Below are 24,545 nucleotides of genomic sequence, written 5' to 3'. Positions count from 1 at the left end.
ACAGGGACACTCCCACTGTCAGAGAGCACAGACACTCCCACTGTCAGAGAGCACACAGAGACACTCCCACTGTCAGAGAGCACAGAGACACTCCCACTGTCAGAGAGCACAGACACTCCCACTGTCAGAGAGCACACAGAGACACTCCCACTGTCAGAGAGCACACAGAGACACTCTCACTGTCAGAGAGCACAGACACTCCCACTGTCAGAGAGCACACAGAGACACTCTTACTGTCAGAGAGCACAGACACTCCCACTGTCAGAGAGCACAGACACCCCCACTGTCAGAGAGCACACAGAGACACTCCCACTGTCAGAGAGCACAGACACTCCCACTGTCAGAGAGCACACAGAGACACTCTCACTGTCAGAGAGCACACAGAGACACTCCCACTGTCAGAGAGCACAGAGACACTCCCACTGTCAGAGAGGACAGACACTCCCACTGTCAGAGAGCACAGGGACACTCCCACTGTCAGAGAGCACACAGACACTCCCACTGTCAGAGAGCACAGAGACACTCCCACTGTCAGAGAGCACACAGAGACACTCCCACTGTCAGAGAGCACAGAGACATTCCCACTGTCAGAGAGCACAGAGACACTCCCACTGTCAGAGAGCACACAGAGACACTCCCACTGTCAGAGAGCACAGGGACACTCCCACTGTCAGAGAGCACAGAGACACTCCCACTGTCAGAGAGCACACAGAGACACCCCCACTGTCAGAGAGCACACAGAGACACTCCCACTGTCAGAGAGCACAGACACCCCCACTGTCAGAGAGCACAGACACTCCCACTGTCAGAGAGGGAGAAATAGAGACAGAGGTGCACTTCCTACTGCACTGTGACAGATACTCTGGGATTAGAGAAACATTCTTCCCGAAATTCAGAAATCTAATCCCAGAGTTCCCACACCTGCCAAAACCACAACAGGTCCCAATCCTACTGGGAGAGGGAGGAGGGAACTCAGTTGATCTGGCAGCCCAGTATGTGATCTCCTGTCACAGCCTGAGGAACAGTGAGTCTGTCTCCCAATAATGCTCCAGCCGCCTACAGTATATGTTGATATTATATGTCTTTGTTGTAAATGTCTGTAACATGTCTGTAGATTTTATTTTACTTCTATTTTTTGTTTTGTTCTATGTTAATTTTATTATTTTTATTTGCTTTGGCAACACTGATTGTACCTATCGGTCATGCTAATAGACACTCCCACTGTCAGAGAGCACACAGACACTCCCACTGTCAGAGAGCACAGACACTCCCACTGTCAGAGAGCACAGACACTCCCACTGTCAGAGAGCACACAGAGACACTCCCACTGTCAGAGAGCACACAGACACTCCCACTGTCAGAGAGCACAGACACTCCCACTGTCAGAGAGCACACAGAGACACTCCCACTGTCAGAGAGCACAGACACTCCCACTGTCAGAGAGCACACAGAGACACTCCCACTGTCAGAGAGCACACAGACACTCCCACTGTCAGAGAGCACAGACACTCCCACTGTCAGAGAGCACAGAGACACTCCCACTGTCAGAGAGCACAGGGACACTCCCACTGTCAGAGAGCACACAGAGACACTCCCACTGTCAGAGAGCACAGACACTCCCATTGTCAGAGAGCACACAGAGACACTCCCACTGTCAGAGAGCACAGACACTCCCACTGTCAGAGAGCACAGACACTCCCACTGTCAGAGAGCACAGACACTCCCACTGTCAGAGAGCACACAGAGACACTCCCACTGTCAGAGAGCACACAGAGACACTCCCACTGTCAGAGAGCACAGACACTCCCACTGTCAGAGAGCACACAGACACTCCCACTGTCAGAGAGCACAGAGACACTCCCACTGTCAGAGAGCACACAGAGACACTCCCACTGTCAGAGAGCACAGACACTCCCACTGTCAGAGAGCACACAGAGACACTCCCACTGTCAGAGAGCACAGACACTCCCACTGTCAGAGAGCACACAGAGACACTCCCACTGTCAGAGAGCACAGACACTCCCACTGTCAGAGAGCACACAGAGACACTCCCACTGTCAGAGAGCACAGACACTCCCACTGTCAGAGAGCACACAGAGACACTCCCACTGTCAGAGAGCACACAGACACTCCCACTGTCAGAGAGCACACAGAGACACTCCCACTGTCAGAGAGCACACAGAGACACTCCCACTGTCAGAGAGCACAGACACTCCCACTGTCAGAGAGCACACAGACACTCCCACTGTCAGAGAGCACACAGAGACACTCCCACTGTCAGAGAGCACAGACACTCCCACTGTCAGAGAGCACAGACACTCCCACTGTCAGAGAGCACACAGAGACACTCCCACTGTCAGAGAGCACAGACACTCCCACTGTCAGAGAGCACAGAGACACTCCCACTGTCAGAGAGCACAGGGACACTCCCACTGTCAGAGAGGACAGACACTCCCACTGTCAGAGAGCACACAGACACTCCCACTGTCAGAGAGCACACAGAGACACTCCCACTGTCAGAGAGCACACAGAGACACTCCCACTGTCAGAGAGCACAGAGACACTCCCACTGTCAGAGAGCACACAGAGACACTCCCACTGTCAGAGAGCACAGAGACACTCCCACTGTCAGAGAGGACAGACACTCCCACTGTCAGAGAGCACAGACACTCCCACTGTCAGAGAGCACACAGAGACACTCCCACTGTCAGAGAGCACACAGAGACACTCCCACTGTCAGAGAGCACACAGAGACACTCTCACTCACTGGCTCATTGTCTCTTTGTGTTCCAGAAGAGAACAGCGAGGAAAATAAGAGCGACAGCCAGCCCAGCGAGGAGAAAAGAGAGAGCAAAGTACTCTTTCCCCCGTCCCTCTGTATTTCATCTGTCTGTGTGTCTGTCTGTCCGTCTCTGTCCCCGAGCCTGCCTGCCTGTCTGTGTGTGATGGCGGCCTGGCCCTCCTTGGTCCCTTCACTCTGTCTGCATGTGTGTCTCTCCTGCTCCCCCCTAATGCCCTGCTGATCTGCCCCATCCTGCACCTGTCTTACACCTGCCCTGGGCCCTTTGTGATTCCACGTTTGTCCGTGCCTCAGGAGAGTAAGGAAGGGTCCCTGGAGGAGGAGGAGAAGCCAGCGGAGATGGGAAAGAAGGACGAGGAGCGCGGGAGAGAGGGAGACGGAGACAGGGAGGCGGAGAAGGCCGACTCGGAGATGGGTGAGTCTCCGGTCGAGGCCCAGGCAGGGCAGGGCCGGGGGTGGGCGTGGCGAGTGTCTGACCTCTCTCCGGCCTCGTTCCCAGGTGACGGGGAGAAGGAGAAGGAGGGGAAGGAGAGCTCGGAGGGGGAGAGCGAGGGAGAGAGGAGAGCCAAGGTGGAGAAAGACGTGGGAGAAGGGAACCTGGCCACTGCGGCCGCGTCTGCGCTGGCGGCTGCTGCTGTCAAGGCCAAGGTATGTCTCCCTGCCCACCCTGCTGTCCAGCAGACACTGTCCATGCAGCTGTCTGGCCATCTCTCTGTCCGTGCCCCTGTCGGTCCAGCCTTGTGACCAGAAGGCCATCTCTCTGTCTGTCCACCTGTCGGTCCAGCCTTGTGTCCGTCCATCTTTCTGTCCGTGCCCCTGTCGGTCCAGCCTTGTGACCAGAAGGCCATCTCTCTATCTGTCCACCTGTCGGTTCAGCCTTGTGTCCGTCCACCTGTCGGTCCAGCCTTGTGACCAGAAGGCCATCTCTCTGTCTGTCCACCTGTCGGTCCAGCCTTGTGTCCGTCCATCTTTCTGTCCGTGCCCCTGTCGGTCCAGCCTTGTGACCAGAAGGCCATCTCTCTGTCTGTCCACCTGTCGGTCCAGCCTTGTGTCCGTCCATCTTTCTGTCCGTGCCCCTGTCGGTCCAGCCTTGTGACCAGAAGGCCATCTCTCTGTCTGTCCACCTGTCGGTCCAGCCTTGTGACCAGAAGGCCATCTCTCTGTCTGTCCACCTGTTGGTCCAGCCTTGTGACCGGCCATCTGTCTGTCCACCTGTCGGTCCAGCCTTGTGACCGGCCATCTCTCTGTCCGTCCACCTGTCGGTGTAGCCTTGTGACCGGCCATCTCTCTGTCCGTCCACCTGTCGGTCAAGCCTTGTGACCGGCCATCTCTCTGTCTGTCCACCTGTCGGTCAAGCCTTGTGACCGGCCATCTCTCTGTCCATGCATTTCCATGACTGGCCATCTCTCTGTCCATTTGTCCACTTCTCTGTTCACCTGTCCACCCATCTCCCTGTCCATGTGCAGCAGTGCCAGCCCTTCCCTACTGTAATCCCACCCTGCTTGCACGTTGTCTTTGTTGGCCTGTCCTTCATCCTCGCAGATGGGACCCCTCCGGGGCGCCTGGGTTGATCCCCCCTCGGGGAAGTCTGCGGAGTGTTTGACCAATCACTCTTCATTACTGGATGTCATTAACTGAAGAACGACAAGAAGTCAGTTTCACACAGCTGTGCCTAATCACTGACATTACAAAATCAGCTCTCGAATACAAACCCTTCCCTTCGTATTCATCTCAAAGATCCCTCCTCCACCCAGTCTCCTCCTTGCAGCTGCCCCTGGGTCCACTCTGTCTGAATGCGGCTCGTCCTGTGGCCAGGAGGCGGCCCATTAACAAAGCACAGTAAGCCACACCAGTCTCACCATGGGTTCCAAGCATTCAGTTCTTGGATGTCGTCGTCCCTAGTGATATACAATTAACCCTTCGAGTATCCTACCCAGCTCACTCCGACTTACCCCAGTGAGGGAATCGGAGAGGAGACCGATCTATATCTTTACTTTGACGCAGTACGCTCTTCACCAAGCACATGAATTGTCATCAGTCACTCTTCCCATCTGACTGTACCAGCTGATCCTGTTTGGCCAGGGACACCGTGTCCCTGTCCTCACAAGACACCGCGGACGCCGGTCCCGATGACTGCAGCCGGCCTGTTGCTCTTTCACACCTCTCATTCTTCCTCCCCACCGAGACCACGGATCGTCTGTTAGTGGGATAGCCAGGGAGTGCTGGGGACTCCAGCTGTGCCATCTGGACTCCTTCAGTGGGCAGAAGATGTGCCAGTGTCTCGCCAGGCGCTGCCCCACTCCCCCAGCCGACAACGACTGCCTCCAGCCCTGAGCCAGCTGGCCAGCCCTGTTCCTCAGCGGAGCGCTCCACCCCTTTGTGCTTATCCACCACACAGCCCAGGTGTCCGGCACTTGTGATGCCCCGTGTAGGCCAGGCTCTATTTTCTCAAGCATCCCTGGCTCAGCGAGTCCCAAGCCAACTCCGTCTATTGCTCTTTATTACTCACTTCTCTCATTCCAAAGTCAAGCCCAAGACTGAAGGCCTGGTCCTCCTGGCTGCTCTTGGACTCGTTCCCATGAGCCCAGGCCTGTTCCACTCAGAGCCAGTCCCATCTGCTCCTCCGTCTCATGTGGAGTCTCACTCCCGCCGTTAGCCCAGGTGTGTCTCATTTTCTCCTTCCTTACAGGTGGCTGTCTCTTCAAGCCACCTCTCACTCCCTTACGCCATGCCCTGCTCTGTCTGCCTGACTGTCTCTCCAGTTCAATTCAATTCAATTCCAGGTGCTTTATTAGCATGACCGATGGTTACAATCAGTGTTGCCAAAGCAAATTAAAATAGAACAATTAACGTGGAACAAAACAAAAAATAGTCAAATAAAACCTACAGACATGTTACAGACATTTACAACAAAGACATATTATAAAATATTGACATGTACTGTAGGCGGCTGGAGCATGATTGGGAGACAGACTCACTGTTCCTCAGGCTGTGACAGGAGATCACATACTGGGCTTATCTCCATCTCCCTCTCTCTCTCCAGCCCTTTGTCTTGTCTGCGTCAGTGGCGGTGTGTGGCCTAGAGCGTGGCCATGCTTGTTCCATGGTGTCAGAGCGAAGTGGCGCACATTCCCAGCCATTCATTTCCTAACCACCTCATCCCACTCCGGCTCTCAGGGGAGCCGGGCCCTATCCCAGCAAGCAACAGGCACAGGGCAGGGTACACCCTGGGTGGGACACCAGACCATCGCAGGGCACACACAGACGCACACGGACGCTCACACAAGGTCCCAGTTATCCTATTGGCGTGTCTTCGGACTGTGGGAGGAAAGCAGAGCACCTAGAGGAAACCTACATAAACACAGGGAGAGCATATAGACTCCACACAGATGGCATCCCTGGTCCAGAATCGAAACCAGAGCCCCAGCACTGAACAGCAACAATGCTAACCGCTGCCCCACTGTGGTGAGACACATATATCAGCACCTTTTCAAGGCTAGAGCGTTAGTGCTTAATTATTCTGTGGGATGTACGGGAAAATTGCTGGAATGTGTTTATTTAGCACTGCAGCTCCATACCCGTCACCTCAAGGTCAAAAGGTCAAAAGGTCAAAGTACAACAAGAACTGGCTTTGTAAAAACAACTGGAATTGGTTTTCTCCTAAGTCGTTAGGAGAAGGAGCGATCAACTTCATAGAACAGGACAAAAACCACCTCTGGAGTCTGTAACGCACTAACCTGTCTCATACTTTATGAGGCCGTACTGTATAAAAAGCAGTGAGCATTGGCAGTCTGTCCAGGCTGTGTGTATTGAGCTCAATAAAGGCTGAATCTGCACGAGGCTGTCTCCTGCTCCCCTGCTGAAGAGTTTCCACCAGTCCTGAGTGTGACGGTGCTGTCTGTCCTCTCAGCACCTGGCCGCAGTGGAGGAGAGGAAGATCAAGTCTCTGGTGGCCCTGCTGGTGGAGACGCAGATGAAGAAGCTGGAGATCAAACTGAGGCACTTCGAGGAGCTGGAGACCATCATGGACAGAGAGAGAGAGGCGGTGAGCCAGGGAGAGGGAGGGAGAGAGGGAGAGGAGGTGGGATAGAGGGAGGAAGAGGGGGAGAGACAGGGAGAGGCTGTGGGATAGAGGGAGGGAGAGAGGGGGAGACAGGGAGAGGAGGTGGGATAGAGGGAGGGAGAGAGGGAGACAGGGAGAGGCTGTGGGATAGAGGGATGGAGAGGGGGGGAGACAGGGAGAGGCTGTGGGATAGAGGGAGGGAGAGGGGGAGAGACAGGGAGAGGCTGTGGGATAGAGGGGGAGACAGGGAGAGGCTGTGGGATAGAGGGAGGGAGAGGGAGAGGAGGAGACAGAGGGAGAGAGAGAGGCGGTGGGATAGAGGGAGAGAGAGGGTCAGACAGAGGGAGAGAGAGGTGGTGGGATAGAGGGAGAGGGGGAGACAGGGAGAGGCTGTGGGATAGAGGGAGAGGGGGAGACAGGGAGAGGCTGTGGAATAGAGGGAGGGAGAGGGGGAGACAGGGAGATAGGGAGAGTCGGAGAGAGAGAGGCGGAGGGAGAGAGAGGGTCAGACAGAGGGAGAGAGGGAGAGTCGGAGAGAGAGAGGCGGTGGGAGAGAGGGAGAGAGAGGGTCAGACAGAGGGAGAGTCGGAGAGAGAGAGGCAGTGGGAGAGAGGGAGAGAGAGGGTCAGAGAGAGGGAGAGTCCTGCGGGCTGTGCTGACAGTGTGTCCTCCCCCCTGCCCAGCTGGAGTACCAGAGGCAGCAGCTGCTGGCGGACCGGCAGTCCTTCCACATGGAGCAGCTCAAGTACGCCGAGATGAGGGCCCGGCAGCAGCACTTCCAGCACATCCAGCACCAGCAGCACAGCCAGGGCCCGGCCCCGCCCCCGCCGCCCAGCGGCCCGCCCGCGGTCGCCTTGGCACCCACCCCCGGGGCCGCCGCCACACCCCCCGCCCCCAGCCCGGCCCCGCCGGCCGTCCCCCCGTCCTCCTCCTCCTCCTCCTCCTCCAACTCCTCCTCCTCCTCGCAGCCCAGCGAGGCCCCGCCCGGCCCGCCACCCCCGCCGGGCCAGCGCACTCCTCCCCCAGCCCCCTGCGGCCCCCCCAGCCAGGCCCCCCCGGGCCAGCCCTCCCTGGGGGTCCCCCAGCACCACGGTGAGTACAGCTGGGGGTCGGGGTCAGAGACTATTATCATTATTGTTGTTGGAGATCTGTGCTCACTCTTTCTGTGTCTGAGCCTGTCCTCTCTGTACAGACAGGTCTGCCTGTGTCCAGACTGTGGTCACTGAGCCTGTCCTCTCTGTACAGTCAGGTCTGCCTGTGTCCAGACTGTGGTCACTGAGCCTGTCCTCTCTGGACAGCCAGGTCTGTCTGTGTCCAGTATCTATGTCCAGGCTGTGGTCACTGAGCCTGTCCTCTCTGGACAGCCAGGTCTGTCTGTGTCCAGTATCTATGTCCAGACTGTGGTCACTGAGCCTGTCCTCTCTGGACAGCCAGGTCTGTCTGTGTCCAGTATCTATGTCCAGGCTGTGTTCACTGAGCCTGTCCTCTCTGGACAGCCAGGTCTGTCTGTGTCCAGTATCTATGTCCAGGCTGTGTTCACTGAGCCTGTCCTCTCTGTACAGACAGGTCTGTCTGTGTCCAGTATCTATGTCCAGGCTGTGGTCACTGAGCCTGTCCTCTCTGGACAGACAGGTCTGCCTGTGTCCAGTTTCTGTGTCCAGGCTGTGGACACTGAGCCTGTCCTCTCTAGACAGCCAGGTCTGTCTGTGTCCAGTATCTATGTCCAGGCTGTGGACACTGAGCCTGTCCTCTCTGGACAGACAGGTCTGCCTGTGTCCAGTTTCTGTGTCCAGGCAGTGGACACTGAGCCTGTCCTCTCTGGACAGCCAGGTCTGTCTGTGTCCAGTTTCTATGTCCAGGCTGTGGACACTGAGCCTGTCCTCTCTGGACAGCCAGGTCTGTCTGTGTCCAGTTTCTGTGTCCAGGCTGTGGACACTGAGCCTGTCCTCTCTGGACAGCCAGGTCTGTCTGTGTCCAGTTTCTATGTCCAGGCTGTGGTCACTGAGCCTGTCATCTCTGGACAGACAGGTCTGCCTGTGTCCAGTTTCTGTGTCCAGGCTGTGAGCCTTTGGCTCTGAAGGTTATTCTGGTGTATGGAGTCTTGGCAATGGCTAAGTGGCCCTCTGATCTGCAGTGAGCATTTCTTGCAGGTTCACATCCCAGCCTGAAGGGGGAGACACAGGACCATGTGTTTAACTCAAGACACTAAAAACATCTTGTAAGATTGCAAAGGAACAATAGATTCCATACTGAAAAGAGAAGAAGATTTTAAGAAAAATCAGGCCCATCTACCTCATTAACCTGCTAGTAATTCATCCCAGTACAGGCAGTTCCTGATTTACGGGCTCTTATTTTGTGGATTAATCTGTGTCCTCTGGTTTGTGTTTCACTGCTGATCCAACGGTGCCTAGAGGGCTGACTTTGTGAAAATCTCCTCTGCTCAGCGTTGAAAAGGCCCTTCTGTTACTTTCTCTGCGAGGGCAGAAGTGGACGCTATGTGGAATTTAATTTAAAACAGAACAAGAAGCACTACTTTACACAGAGGGAGGTGGGAGTGTGGAACAAGCCGCTTAACCATATTGTTGAGGCTGAGACCCCTGCTGCTGTGAAAACACAGCCGGATCAGACCCCCTGATCGATTACCGGCTCACCGACAGATGGGCTGAACGTTTCCGACCGTCCTTTTCTCCTTATCCCTCCTTCTCTCTTGTTTTGGTTGACAGAGTCCACCGCTCCACTGCCTCCCGAGTCCCTAACCTCAGCCCTGGCCACAGGGCCTCCAGTGCCCCCCCAGCCGTGAGGGGGGGAGAGAGAGGGGTGGAGGGGGGGCTGAGGGGAGAGAGAGGGCGTGAGAGCGAGAGACCCGCCCCAGTGAGGCCACCGACTGAAGAGGTGCCCAGTCTCTGCTGCTGACCTGTCCCCCTGCTCCCTGCGAGCCCCCCCCACCTCCGGCTGGAGAGGCAGAACGACGCCGAGGCCAGACGAGCTCCCTAAACGCTGGACAAGTGCCGATGAGCGAACCTCTGAAGGCAGTGACCGAGGGGAGTGGAGACGCTCTTTTGTTTTCTGTTTGGAACGCCTCGCTGACGTCCTCCTCCCACCCCTCCGCCCCCCACGTCCCACGACATGAAGGAAGACCTGGGGCAGCCTTTGCTGACCGTCCAGTTTGGACCGGAACCGGGCCGCTCCGGCGCCACATCCCCAGAGCTCTCTCGGCCAGGCCTGTCATCTCCAGAGACTGTCGAATCCAGCCGGCTGGATCCCCAGAGATTTCTGGGGTGTGGACCCTCCCCCCACCCCCATCCCAACCCAACCCTATTTCCCCATATCTGTCGGTCAGCACCGTCGGCAGCCCCTGACCGCAGTAGGGGTCAGAGGTCGCTGCGGGCAGGAAACACACCTGGCACCTGCGCACATCCGCAAGGTGTGAGGGGGGAGTGAACTGCACTAGATAACAAAAAGAAAGAGCGAGACGATCTTTTTTTTTTGTTTTGGTGGTATGCACAAAGGGTTTAAACTTCAGAAGCGACTGGACATCGTATGTTCCTGGACATTTGCAGTTCGGTAGGAACAGAAGAAGACTGTGGAAGTGGGATGAAAAACATTAAGTTTACATTTTAATCATTTAAACCCCTTATGTGCATCAGAAAGTGTTTAAAACACATGTATACACCCATATCTATGTATGTGTGAGTGTATAATATGGACTCCTTTAACCTGAAGAAGCACTTAGAAGTTTTTTATACATGTTGCTATTGTTGCAAGTATTATTGTTAATATTGATGTCATTGTTAGTGTTCCTGTGCTATGGTCCTGTCCTTAGGTGAAGTAGCTGATTCTTTATTGTGCTCTGAAAAGCTTGTCAGCAGTGTGGCAGGATGGGAAGGGCAGTTGTGATTAGATGCATCAGTTCCTTACTGCTGTGTCGTCTCAGTGCTCCCAGGGGTCACTGGGAGCCTCTACTAGATCCGGGTCAGAGGGCAGCTGTGAGCAGTGATTTCCCCCTCCTCCCTGAGCAGGCTGTGGCGTTACTCCCTGCCCCCCCATTGCAGGGGGCTGCTTTTTTGACTGAGCCCCCCAAAGGGGTTCTGTCTGTCTGCCTCGTCACATTTCAGTAGTGTGGGTGTTTGTCACAGGCCCTAACCCAGTGCCCAGGCAGTGTGGACAGACAGGGTGGACAAGCCCTAACCCAGTGTCCAGGCAGTGTTGACACACGTGGTGGACAAGCCCTAACCCAGTGTCCAGGCAGTGTGTCCGGACCGGGTTAGGGCTTTTCTGCCCTGTGTCCTGTCATTGTGGACGGATGGGGCAGACAAGCTCTGACCCAGTGTTCAGAGCAGAGTATCCAGTGTTAAGGTAACGGAGTCCCTCCAGACGTGTGGGCAGTGAAGAAACAGCCCACCGGCCCGCCCTGCCCTCTCTGCCTGCTCCAGAAGGACGTGACACTGGGCACCAAACATAGTGGTTTACTTTTTACTGTAAGTGACCTTTTATACTTCGACTGCTCGTTTATAATTACTGTTACATTGCTCTTGCTGTTATTGTTTAATTCTGTGGATCTGTTCGTGTCTGTCCAGATATATATATATTCCCAAATATCTCTTCTGTCTCCACTTCCGTAGTGTTCCGATGCTCTTGTGTAGGTCTGACCTTTCACCTCTGACCTGCAGCTCAGCCCAGCCCTCTCACAGGATCTGCAGTCAGACCAGTGTCCGCTCCGTCTCAGCCTCCGAAGTGACGACCTTGATCTAACTGACAGTTTCCTGTCCCGGGACGCGTCGGATGTTTTATTCTTTTCCTTTTCCCTGTTGATGCTGTCCAGGGTGCGAATTTAGGGGCTCACTCTCACACGCCAGGCACGCAGCACACCTTAGCAGTATTCCAGAATTCGGGATAGCGAGGCAGCCACAGGCGTCTCAATCGAAGTGTTCCTGAGTTTTTGTGCAAGGGAGAGTAAGGGGGGTCTGCGCGGTATCGCCGAGGATGCTGGGAAGCAGTAGGACTGTGCTTCTGTTGTTCAGGTGCATCTGCTCTGGTGTGAAGCTCAGTGCAGGTGTGCTTATATACAGAAATAAGGTTTAAAAAAATCAAACAGCAAACTTGACAAAAATATGTGCAAAGCAGAAAAGTTATTTACAATGAAAAAAAACTGAGAAACTCAGTATAAAGTCAGTTTAAAGTCACCCTGTGTCCTGTGTTGTTTGAATCTGACTATGTGTGTTTAACACAGGGCTGTCCAGTCCTGGTCCTGGGGGGTCAGTGTGTCTGCAGGGTGTCCAGTCCTGGTCCTGGGGGGGGCAGTGTGTCTGCAGGGTGTCCAGTCCTGGTCCTGGGGGGTCAGTGTGTCTGCAGGGTGTCCAGTCCCGGTCCTGGAGGGGTCAGTGTGTCTGCAGGGTGTCCAGTCCTGGTCCTGGGGGGGTCAGTGTGTCTGCAGGGTGTCCAGTCCTGGTCCTGGAGGGGTCAGTGTGTCTGCAGGGTGTCCAGTCCTGGTTCCTCAACCATCCCTTAGAGGAGTCTCTCTCCTGCTTGTTCTCTTCTCACAAAGGATTCTCTTTCTTGTTTCTCTCTTTCCAAATGTAATTCTCTCCTCTCTGGAAGCCTCTGCTTTCTTTTTTTTAAAACCATCTCCTGGCCCATTCTGAGCTGGCAACTGATCATGTGACTTAGGGCTACAGGACCTTCCCCCAACAAAGATGTCTGGGAAATGTAGTTCAGGTCAGAATTGCCATTTTGCCTGAACTTGCTGTCCAAATTAGCCCTCTTTTGATGTACAGTATCACACACTTAACTGAAAATAAAAGTAGATGTCAAAAATAATTTAAGGCAGATTTTGCACCATTTAATGACAACCTGATGGTGAGAACCACAGGTTTGTGGAACATTTTTTCTACAAATCCAGGGCATTTTGAAAAAGTTCAATGTCTCTCACTTTAAATGGTTAATGTTGCAGAAGGGAGCAGAGTATCCATGTTAACCATATATGCTACTAGTGCTATCATTGCCAGACCAAACATCCCCTTTCTGAAGCACTGCCCCAATATGGTAGTGGCAGTGCTGGCATGGACCGTACACTGTAGAGGTGCTTGTTTGGAAATCGCCAAAGAATAGAAGACAGATGGCAGGAATTCTGAGCCGATTCCAGAAGACAAGACAACCCCAAGTTTGGTAGTGAATCTGCAAGGGCAACTGAAGTATGACAATCCGCAAGAGGAGAACAGAATTGCTCCACAGTTTCTCATAAATTATTCAGGTTCAGGCTTAACCCAGGCCCATAATGAGCTAAAAAATATCCAGAAATAAGATGATGAAAAAATAATAATTTCCTCAGTCCTACCAGAGCAAAGGAGTTGGGGATGCATTTCAGTGCTGTACATCAACTCAAACACCAGTGTTACAATAAACATCCTCCCCCTTCAGATTCACCAGCAGTGATGTCGGAGGTCTTATCGCAACCGAGATTTATATAACAGAGCCAACACAGAGCCCGTTGTACCTCGACAACCAGCAGCCAGCAAAACCCCCGAATGTTTAATTCTTCCAAGCATTTGGGGCAAATTAGGATTCATTTTGGGCCACGAGACGACAATGAGAGACGGCACCGTGGGGCGAAATGGAAACCCACTTTCAATAAAGTTCAATAAAGCTAACTATTTAAACAAGATAAGTGCAGAAGAATTCAACTTTCTTGAAAAAAAAAACTCAACTTCCTCAATTTCTGGAAATTTGAAATGTTTTATTGTGTGAATGACACAGGAATGCAGAAGGAGGAAAAACAAATTCCAAAACTTGACATCCAGGTTTCGTCCAAAAGGATGAACTGGCTGGCTCGTGGAGTAACAGCCCCATGGCCGAATCCTGCAATTGGACAGGTAGGGAGGAGGCGGGTACCATCGAGACGGACTCGGCCAACCCCTTTGCCAGCTTCCCAGAACCCCGCCCCTGCAGCCCACCAATCACAGGGTGGACACAGACACCAGTTCGAGTATTGCCCAAATTGCTGCTAGTGTAATAAATAGGGTCTTGCAATTCTGTCAGCGTCTAATCCATGCATGTCTGAACAAGGGAAGGGAAGGAATTTGCCATCCGTACAGGTGGGTTTATACTGGAGGAAGGATAGCGGGGGAGGGGATTCTACAGATAAAGGCACTTCTGAAAAGAAACACTGAATGTTGACAAAGATGGGGGCTGCTGATGGGGGGGGGAGTGAATGCAGACAAGAGCCAGGGGCAAAAAAAGTTGTATATAAACAGAATACGCAATGAATTAAAAATAGATGTGGGGTGCTCCTCGAATCTTCAACCGCTCATAACCATCCGGACAAGCTCTGTTTGAGAGGGGAGAGAGAGAAAGAAGAGAGAGAAGGGTTAGTGTTTCTGCGTTCCTCACCACAGGAGGACTGGACACCAGCTACAGCAAGGGGGCCTGCAGTGCCATCGATTCAAACCCAGGGGGCGCCCTCAGCACACTCTGCCATCTGCTACTCACTACAGGAAATCATCTCAGCAGGATATAACGACAGGGAGGTTCCACAGTAATGGAGCTCCTGCACCATTCAAAAACATGCAGATTGTAGGTTCTTCAAGAAAACTGTGAAACAGAAGAACCGATGGGCCTCAACAGGTACTAAAAGCCAGTACTGGAGGCGGCACGCTCATTAATGCAAAACGTGCATTACAGAGCACCACCAACCTACACTCTGCCTGAGACAGGAGGCTGCCATCTTGAAATCGTGCTCTCCTGCTACAGAGGAGCAGCTGCTCTCCTCCCAGTGCTGTGCTGTAGCCAGCGTCCAGCCCGCCTATCTGCCCGTCCAGCGGTCAGTCGGTCTGTCAGCAGCCAAGGGGCAGGAGCTGGGATTAGAGGAGGGAAGGGCTGGGGCAGGGAGGGACAGCTCTACTTCCTACTCAGCCAGAGCAGCAGGCCCAGGTCACAGTTAGAGAGCTGCTCGTCAGTCAGACGGTCAGTCAGTCTGTCCTTCCACCCCGCCCGACTCGAATCTGCAGCTACAAAAGGAGCGGAGCCCAGAGAGAAAAGCTGCCAAACTCAAGGCCCAGCAGACTACGAGCTCCAGGTACAGAAGAAGTACGAACTCAAGTTGGAAATCGAGAGGAATACCAGCAAGATTCTATTCACTGCAATTCCAGGTTAGTAAAGGACAGCTGTTCTTAAGGAGAGCTGGGGAGACTGCGTTCGTATAAAAGAATGATCTTTAATTTCTACATAACATCTTTTCCTACTTAAATACAAATTTTTCTTTATGTCTACACATACACACTGGAGTTGTCAGATCAGACTGTCACCATTCAAACATCACCCCAAGGAGACTGGCTGATCCCGGTCCCTCCCTCCCTGCCTGTGCAGAGCTCAGCGCTGCTGGGCGATCCCGGTCCCTCCCTGGCTCACTGTGCAGGGCTCAGCGCCCGCTGGGCGATCCCGGTCCCTCCCTGGCTCACTGTGCAGGGCTCAGCGCTGCTGGGCGATCCCAGTCCCTCCCTGGCTCACTGTGCAGGGCTCAGCGCTGCTGGGCGATCCCGGTCCCTCCCTGGCTAACTGTGCAGAGCTCAGCGCCCGCTGGGCGATCCTGGTCCCTCCCTGGCTCACTGTGCAGGGCTCAGCGCTGCTGGCCGATCCCGGTCCCTCACTGGCTCACTGTGCAGGGCTCAGCGCCCGCTGGGCGATCCCAGTCCCTCCCTGGCTAACTGTGCAGGGCTCGGCGCCCGCTGGGCGATCCCAGTCCCTCCCTGGCTCACTGTGCAGAGCTCAGCGCTGCTGGGCGATCCCAGTCCCTCCCTGCCTGTGCAGAGCTCAGCGCTGCTGGGCGATCCCAGTCCCTCCCTGCCTGTGCAGAGCTCAGCGCTGCTGGCCGATTACAGTCCCTGCATGTGAACAGCAAGAATCTAGGAGCCATAGTACATCAGGCAGATGACATCTGGCCAGGTGTTAAGATTCTGTAAGTATTACTCATGACACACCAGCTCTCCGAGTACAACAGCGTTCCTCTTGCTAGCAGCTATGAAAGTCTGCCCCTGCCCCTCCCTGCCCCCCTCATCACAGAGCCCTGGGTTCCTACATCGACAGCAGGAGAGACACCCAGACACATGCAGAGGAGCATGCTGCAGACGGGGGGCGCTGCAGAGACAAGGGTCATTCATCAACAGCAAAATGAAACAGGAGGATTTTGAAACAAACAGAACGATGGAGAGAGACGGCTGGATGCCTTTCCGAAAAACACCCAGGCAGGGGAGCGCAGTCGCCATGGCAACCATCCCAAAGGCAGGGGGGGGGGGGGGGGCTTCTAAGTATCTGGACACAAGAGATCAGATCACTCATGTATATACGCTGCATACATGCCCATATACACAAACACACAGAGATGTGTATATGCACAAAGACACAGATGTATGCATAAATACAAACACAATCCAGGTACTTATTGAAGCCTCTAAAGGGGGTGGCGTTTGTCTGGATATGAAAGAACGACGGGGCTATTGGCCAATTTCGAAGACAAACGAGACCAGGACAAATATGTCGCCACGGTCATTCAGCGGGGTCTCCCCCAGTGCACCGTATTGTGCACAGGTAAAACCTCACACCTCCGCGGTTCTAAAAGCACCTTGTACTCGGTGCTCTAGTCAGGCAGAGCTCTCGCTGAAGACAGCGTCCAGATCCCGCCAAAAAGACGAAGATGGAGGATCAACCAGGAAGGCCTGGTTCGGGGCCAGTGGGCATTTCCAGCTGGGCCGGGGAGGGGGGGAAGGGGGCGACTGCGAGCCCCTGCCCGTGGGCGTGTCGGCAGGCCCGGCGGGGGTCTCTCCCGGGGGTATACGTGCTGGAGTGCCGTACCGACGCACGCTCAGCCAGACATGATGTGGCGCACAAAGACTGCAGGAGAGGAACAACAGTTACACACTGTGACCACAGGGGCGGCGACAGACAGCAGCGTTCCTATTGCACACAACCCCGCCGCTCGCCGGCTAGCATCAGCCCGCGGAGAGAAGCCTCTACGCCAGTGTTCATTTGTGTTTTTTCTGGCGTGACAGTTGCACCCAGGTTTTACCGCACTGGACAACAAGAGCACGCTGAACGAAATGTGACTCACAGCCCCATGAGCTACAGAAGGCCGAATCGGTTCCCCCCACCCCCCCTCACTAAACCGTTCAGTTCCTCGGACGTCTTCACCGGGAGCTGACAGAGGAGGTGCAGTAGGCAGACTCCCGGGATTGTGATCCCGGAAGCACAGGGCGCAGCGTTAACCCTGACCGCCTGACCCGCGGATCTCACGCACCCCGACCCGGTTCAGCACAGGGGACCGCAAGTGCAAAAAACGGGATTGGGATTTGGTGTAAACCAGACGGGCCGGCTGCGGCCCTCAGGGGTGACCCTGGCTGGTCGAGCTCCCAGCGAAGGCCGGCCAGCGTCGGGGGCTCGGGCCGCATCGTCACTCCTATCCGCTGGCCCAGCTCAGCCTGCTCCGCCCTCGCCACCGGCAACCAGGGCACCCGACACGAAACTCATCGGACTCGCAGGGGAGCCTGGAGGGGCGTCTCACTGTAACCCCCGTTCCTAACAGTCAGGCAGGTCAGGGTTAAGAAGCTGGATAGACAACAGGCCAACCGATTCTTAAGAAAAAAAACATTCACAGCGGTCAATATTTTTTCGCGTATTTGCGCTCCTTTTGCGGAGGACAAAAAAAAAAGGAACTTTAAACACACAGCACACACAAACAATCACAGGTGACATGCTTTGTGCGGTTCTGATTTGGAGCACAGAATGCGAGCTGCTCTCCGAAAAACAAAAGCCGTGTCTGACGTCTTTCAGGAGTTCATTCGTCAATTTCATATTGCATGTTTTTTTTTTTTTTATCTTGGCAAACGTTTTCTCTCCTATTTCTCCGACTCCATCAGGATCTAGAGAACTTCGATAGGAAGGAACGGGGATGCTGGCTCCCCCCTCCCTCCCCCGACTGCTTGCAAGTGGAGACACGAGGCAGGCAGAGCTGAGGACACAGTCGATGCCCAAGTGACGACGTCTACTCCAAACACCCAGGACAACACAGACACTGCAGCCCAGGAGCAGAGTGAGCTCTCCCCTTGCAGAGAAACCAGAGCTGCAGCAGGCTGGGCACAGACAGCAGGATCACCCCTATCCTGGCGATTGTATGGGCCCCTACAGAACATGCACTGGGAATCACTCTTCCAGCAGATGGAATGCTACCTGCAGCCCCCCCATCACCCTCCATGCCTGACTCACCACCTCCAAAACAGGATGTGGGAAGATGCACCAGTGCACCGTGGGACTTGTAGTTCCCAAGACCTCAGATCACCCTTGCAGTCCTCAACAGCATTACAAGCCCTCAGTATGCCACCTGACTCTCGTTTGTCTGAGGGTATTTCTTGTTTGTCGGACACGTGAGTGGGACACAATAGAATTACGTTGCTGCTCCTGTCCGGTGCTCAGGTGTGCGATGCAATCAGGGTGGGCAATCGCCAGGAGTCAGCAACCACACCTTTCACTGTTCCGCGCAGTTGTCGTCCGCGCGCACACACACACACGCGGATCCAGGGCCAGGAACCTTCAAGCTCTCAGAGGGCCCCCCCAGCTTCTGTCCGGGGGGGGTCATCTGGGTGCTGCAGGACTGCCTACAAACTCCTGTCCACTGCAGATGACCAGGAGACCCTCACCGTCCCCCACTCCCCCACACCCTCTCCTACCTTCATAGTTGATGCAACCGTTGGCGTCCTCATGTCCTGCCAGCAGCGTCTCTACCTCCTCCTCTGTCATCTTCTCTCCTGCAGTGCAGAGCACACAGCCCACAGTCAGCGCCCGGCCCACTCGGCACGGACCGCACAGCCCCACGGTCGGCGCCCGGCCCACTCGGCACGGACCGCACAGCCCCACGGTCGGCGCCCGGCCCGTGGGGCAAGTCAGGGTACACCCGGGACAGGACGTGCACACACACAACAGGGTCTATTTTCCCCAGAAGCCAATTTACATCCCAGCATGTCTTTCTGTAACCGTGGAAGGCAACTGGTTTTCCTCCAGGAGCTCTGAACAAATGGGGGGAGTGAGCATGTGAACTCCACACAGAGAGCACTCCAAGTCCAGAGGCAGACCCCCGCACTGCGAGGAGCCATGGGACACCGCGCTGCCCTGCGTTACAGACGAGGTCTCAAACTGCACTGAGAGCACGGGCGAGAAGCGGCGTACCCAGCGTGGTGAGGACGTGGCGCAGCTCGGCGCCCATCACGGTGCCGTTGCCCTCCTTGTCGAAGACGCGCAGCCCCTCCACGAAGTCCTCGAAGGAGCCCTGGTCCTTGTTCTTGGCGATGGCCTGCAGCATGGGCAGGAACTGCTCGAAGTCCAGCATCTTGTGGTTCATCTCTGCAAGGAAGATCAGGGTCACGCTGGACACCCTCTGCGCCCACAGACCCCACTCCCATGCTCACACCCCACATACATACCCCACTCTGCACCCACAGACCCACAGCACGGACCCCACGCCCACACACCTCAGTTTGCAACTGTCCTATTGCTGCAGGTTTTCCAGAGGATTTCCACCTGTCACTTTTCTACTGCAGAATCGCAGGTAATTGGCTTCCAACACCACTGCCAGGCTGGCTGTTCCAAACACCCACCACCCTTTGAGTAAACACGAAGCAGCTCACTACACTACAGGGACTGATGTCTACACACAGAGCCAGGGCACTGCCACCCACCTTGCACTGTATACAGAGTACACACACTGCACATTTACCCTCGCGTTACAGCAGCGTGTACCCCGCAAACCCCAGGACACTCACCCTCGGCTTTGGGGTTCCCCAGCACCTTCAGCACCTCAGCGTTGACGGGGTTCTGCCCCAGCGCCCTCATCACGTCTCCACACTGGCTGTAGCTGATCTTGCCATCACCCGTCCGGTCGAACAGCATAAAGGCCTCCTTGAACTCTGCCAGGGGGACAGCAGGGGCAGGAGGAGAAAGACGAGAGAAAGCAAAATGGAGGGGCAGAGAGAGAGAGGGTGCACTGTGGTTAGTTCATAACTTTTCACTAAGAGGACTGTGGCGCAACACAAATTTCTTGAGAAAGAGCAGAAAGTGGCCAGCCCTGGCCTGGAAAGGGCCCAGTCCTGCAGGTCTTACAAACAAGCTCCTTCTGATCGAGTAAAACTATTTGTCCAACTCAATCATCCCGAGCTCAACTTGGAACAAAACCCAGGGAACTGCAACCCAGGACCAATCCTGGACATCCGCATGTGAAACATCTCATTAATACCTTTTTCCATCTTAGAAATATTGCCCACATTAGGCATTTTCCCATTAGTATCTCATTCTGAATGCCTCATTCACTCAATTATAACATTTAGGCATGTTTTTTTAATCTCTCTATGGGCTCCCTAACACTTCTTCTCAACAAGTTGCAATATGTCCAAAACTCAGCAGGAAGACGACTAACGCATACCAGACCCTGGTGGTATTTCACTCCTACACCTAAACCAGTCGCCTATGAAGTCACATATTCAATAAAAGATCTTGTCACGGCCTTTCAGGACTAAATCCGTACCCAGGACTAAGCGTCAGACTTGTGGCGACTGTGCCTTTTCCGTCTCAGCTACTTTGTTATGGAACGCCCTTCCTCCGACACCACGAGAGACAAATTCTTTGTCTCTCTTCAAAACAAAACTCAGAACTCACCTTTTTTACCAGGGCCTGTCTGATTGCCCTACATTCTAGCTGTATAAACCTGCACGCTTGTTTGTTTTTCTTTTTATTGTACTTTTGTTTACTTTGTCACTACCCTACAGAGAAAAGCATCCTTGGGTTTGGAAAGGTCCCCTAAAAATAAAAGATAATAATAATAATAATAATAATAATATCATCCCCTGCTTTTACCAAACCCATCCACACATTTTTTACTTCATCCAGTTCAGGGACAGAGTGGCCCAGAGCCAATCCTGGCAAGCAACAGCCACAAGGCAGGATACCCCCTGGATGGAATGTCAGTCCATCACAGGGCAGTTACACACAGACACACGCGCACTCCAGGGCCAGTTCTCCCAGAATCCAACTAACCCACCAGCATCTCTTCAGACGGCGGGAGGAAACCGGAGCCGTACTTGGGAACTGCATTCTGTTCTGGTTTCCCCGAGCGGAAAAAGGCTTAACCGGACCAGCCCAGCGGGCAAGACGGGCGCCCAGAGACACCGGACCACAACACACGCACGGCTGCAGGCTGGAGGTCGGGTGTGGGAAACACGGCGCACGAGGGGTCACACTCCCACTCCCGACTCCCTCACGCTCGCCCCGGGCTCCCCTCACCCCACCCCACCCCTCCCGGTATTATTCCTACTTTAATATTTCAGCGGCGCTTGGCAGACGCCCCAGGGCGCACAGTGCTGTTAGGGCGCAGCGAGGCGTGCCCACAGAACAGTGCCGTCACGCACGCTATTGTCACAATCCCTGGATGCCACTTCGACACTGCAACACTGCTCCTGCAAAAAGCATCTGGAAATACCAGCCTTGAATCTTTTTGATCTGTTGTTCCATTCGCATTAGCATTACAGACTGAATACCTATTGCAGCAAAAAAACAAACCTCTAAGGACAATGAAAGGTGACATCTACTGTACTTTTAATCCTTTATTTCTGGAGTTCCCAACTCAAAAGCTAAAAGCTAAAAGCTTCAGCCTTTGAGAACAGTTAAAAACACACTAATTAAAAGGGGACCTCTGACATGTTCAGGGACTGAAACCAATTAAAGGGGCTAAAGTGAATGCAGATAGGAGGTCAGTCTCTGGTTCAACTGTATAATGGATCAGATGGCAAGATGGAAATTAGACACGAGGGTTCAAAGGACCAAGGCAGGGAACTCGACTTTAAGCCGCCTGGTATTGTAATTCTTACAGTCAATGGCATACAAATTGAGACTACATCTGTATACTATAAGGCAGCAATCCAAGAGATGGGCCAAACCCAGGATATGAACCTACAGCCTTCCACTTGGGCGTTCAGAGCCCCTGACCTCCGCTCCAACATCTCAAAAAGAGCGAAAGACAGAACTAGAGGACATACTGGGTCACAGGCCTTCCCGGTTTGTACTCCACTCCATTACACCAGAAAGGGCACAAGGCTGGTGGAGAAGAAGAAGCCTCTCGAGTTTTCGTTTTAAATCTTGTGCAAAAGCTCCCGTCGACTGGGAATTTATGATAAAGAGATGAAGGAGGGAGGGAGGGGTTAAAAAAACCCAAACAAACGCTGAAATACAAAAACGGGATCATCAGGCGAGGACCGTCTCCGCAAGGGAGAGGGTCGGGAAATGCTAAAACGCCAATTAAGGAATATCCCGGGGAACGCGCAAGGGACTGTTTGGGATTTGGGAGGGAGAGAGTCTGGAAAGACGCTGCGGAATTTCCTGACGTTGCCGCGTAATGGTGTTCGTTTTTCCTGCCGGCAGGAATGCGGGCTCTTCCCGGGAGCAGCCAGGACTCTCTTCACCATATAAGGCGCGGAGAGACGGAGGGAGGCAGGCAAGGGTGTTATCAGTCACCATCGCGGCTTCAGCACACCAGAGAGGAAACCGGCCGAAAGCCGTCCAGGAAACCAAAAAAGGAGATGGCCGTTTAGACCACCACCCCTCAACACACACACACCAAAAACCAGATACTAGCCTAGAAAAAAAGCAGCTTTCAGGCAGAAGGACTCCCCATCAACTTTAATCTCCGACCCGAGTAAGAAATTCACATTTCACCGGATACTCGAAACACTTTCTTAACCATTTCCTGTTCTGTCTTTCTTGTCGACGGCGAAACACGCTAACGGGACTTCGGAAGAAAAGAGAACGACAAAGGGGCATAAAAGCGCTCAAACAATCGTTTTCGGAGCTTTAACCCGAGTTTCAAGTGCAATACAAGTCCCATGACACGCTTTTCACACAGCATTTTACAGCTCTGTACTACAACAACTTTACCGTTGCCAAGTACTTCCGGTTTAACTCTTCGGGTCTCTCTCCCGATTTTTCTGACAAGATGCTGGGGGGGAATTACAGACCGACAAAACTGACAAGCTTATTTCAGAAACGAGCGCCATCTGTATATTTCAACGCCCTGCTCGGGATAGTAACAGATTAGTCCATATCCGGCGCATTTCCTCCCCAAGAGTAATCCACCGAAGGGAGGGATTGATAGACGGCCATTTCCTCACACTGCTGCAGAGTCGATCATTACACATGCGGGCTAGCAGTTCACCTCTATAAGGACATCTCAAGTCAGTATTTACACATCTGACATTCACAGCCTCCTGGCCTCAGTCTGACACCGTGCCTTTCCATTGAAAGGTGGGACATTGCGCACACTCACACCCAAGCCTGGTAGTCGCCAGTGCGGAATAGTAGCAGGAGTCACAACACGTTAATCGTTTCGCGCATGCAAAACCCAGGAAAAAGAATTTCACAGTCGCCCTATTGTTAGTTAACACTTCAACCCCATCAAACGTCACGCCAGGGTTTAATTCAGCAAAGCCACACACACCAGACCCGACTTCTGCGCTTCCTGTGCAGTGAGAGCACTCCTGCATGATTAAAGGCGACGTTCCCGTGTCAGGCATGAACACATTCGCCGGCCTGTACTTATCTCTAACCTCAGTCTGATCACAACGCACGGCAATGCATTGACAACTTACCGTAGATCTGTGCTGGTTTAAACTCAATCTGCAAGTTGTTTTTTTTTTTTTAAAAAAGAAGAGAGAGAGAGAAGGAAAGGTGAAAAGAGGAAGATGTGATAGGACTCAACAGACAGATGAAGCAGTAAGCCGGTGTCCAGAAGCTGAAGATGAGACAAGAGAACCGTCTCTCCTGACGGAAAAAAAATAACTTTCAGATCCACAAAACCCCGAAGCTCTTTCGACAAGAAACATGTAAAAGGTAAAAGACTTACCAAGAATCTGGTCTTCTGAGAAGTCAGACTGTTTTATTAAAACAAAAACGGAGAGAAAACAGGGACACAAATCAAACACTAATACCAAATGATAGAAGCATTCGCAACACCTCCATTGCGGATACAAGGCTAATTTCAGGCTAATTGCGGATATAGGACTCCTGGTCACTGATAACAGAGGGAGGGTGTGGGGTTGGGGGTGTTATTAAGCTGTATAAAACAACTTCACACCCCCGGATACCTCACCTATCTACCTCAAACGCAACCGGACGAACTTACGAGATGTATCCGGGACAGGTCCGCCTCATCCCGCTTCAAATCATATTCAATCCCCAGGCTCGGCGAGACGAGCGGTATTTCATTAATCGTGCCCCAGACAAGGGTAGCCAACAGCGAGCATTCTTGAAAAAAGGCCCTCCCACAGCCAGCTTGGGCTACACTGTCACTTCAGCACCCTTCAACGCAAAACTAGAAGAGCCTATGCTTCTGCTTAACCCTGCATCCCTGCATCCCGATATACCCCTGTTATATCCTGATCCGCCTGTGTAAGACACAATAAGAAAACACCCACCATTTTCGCTGCCCGGGCTGCTGGAGTTCAGAGTCTGTCGGTCGACGGCAGGAATGTGGGCCGGTCCAGGGCGGCGGGCCTGTAATACCTACTCCTTGCGTCACTGTTTACTGAAGCCCAGCGCCGCCAACCAATCGCAGCCCGGCTCAGCGGGCGTTGGCTTCATTGGGTTTACCGTAGTACCCCA

General features: G+C 53.6%; 2 protein-coding genes across 5 annotated transcripts in view; one reads left to right on the top strand and one right to left on the bottom strand.

Moving 5' to 3' along the window:
* The window catches only part of smarcc2 (SWI/SNF related BAF chromatin remodeling complex subunit C2), a 35,114-nt gene extending 23,068 nt beyond the window's left edge, over window positions 1-12,046 (top strand). For both annotated transcript variants that reach the window (XM_069187024.1, XM_069187023.1), the window contains 6 exons: window positions 2,794-2,855; window positions 3,095-3,215; window positions 3,300-3,448; window positions 6,711-6,845; window positions 7,547-7,955; window positions 9,587-12,046. In XM_069187024.1, coding sequence (XP_069043125.1) covers window positions 2,794-2,855; window positions 3,095-3,215; window positions 3,300-3,448; window positions 6,711-6,845; window positions 7,547-7,955; window positions 9,587-9,663 — 953 coding nt within the window. In that variant the 3' untranslated portion in view covers window positions 9,664-12,046. The remainder of the gene's footprint in view (window positions 1-2,793; window positions 2,856-3,094; window positions 3,216-3,299; window positions 3,449-6,710; window positions 6,846-7,546; window positions 7,956-9,586) is intronic.
* Window positions 12,047-13,575: 1,529 nt separating this feature from the next.
* LOC102697873 (myosin light polypeptide 6) lies at window positions 13,576-24,440 on the bottom strand. 3 transcript variants are annotated; one of them, XM_015344324.2, is made up of 7 exons: window positions 24,359-24,440; window positions 23,788-23,815; window positions 19,664-19,807; window positions 19,071-19,244; window positions 18,575-18,652; window positions 16,707-16,745; window positions 13,576-14,187 (listed from the first exon to the last, which is right to left on the bottom strand). In XM_015344324.2, the coding sequence occupies exons 1-6, from the start codon at window positions 24,359-24,361 to the stop codon at window positions 16,717-16,719; spliced, it is 456 nt and encodes a 151-aa protein (XP_015199810.1). In that variant the 5' UTR covers window positions 24,362-24,440; the 3' UTR covers window positions 13,576-14,187; window positions 16,707-16,716. The 3 variants fall into 3 exon arrangements, with proteins under 3 accessions (XP_015199810.1, XP_069043121.1, XP_015199809.1); XM_069187020.1 differs by lacking the exon at window positions 16,707-16,745 and adding an exon at window positions 23,534-23,561 and having other exon boundaries at window positions 24,359-24,433; XM_015344323.2 differs by lacking the exon at window positions 16,707-16,745.
* Between the last annotated feature and the right edge of the window lie 105 nt (window positions 24,441-24,545).

This window comes from Lepisosteus oculatus, chromosome 1, assembly GCF_040954835.1.
Source record: "Lepisosteus oculatus isolate fLepOcu1 chromosome 1, fLepOcu1.hap2, whole genome shotgun sequence".
In the NCBI taxonomy this organism is placed as follows: domain Eukaryota; kingdom Metazoa; phylum Chordata; class Actinopteri; order Semionotiformes; family Lepisosteidae; genus Lepisosteus; species Lepisosteus oculatus.
This window is presented reverse-complemented; position numbering and strand designations above follow the sequence as displayed.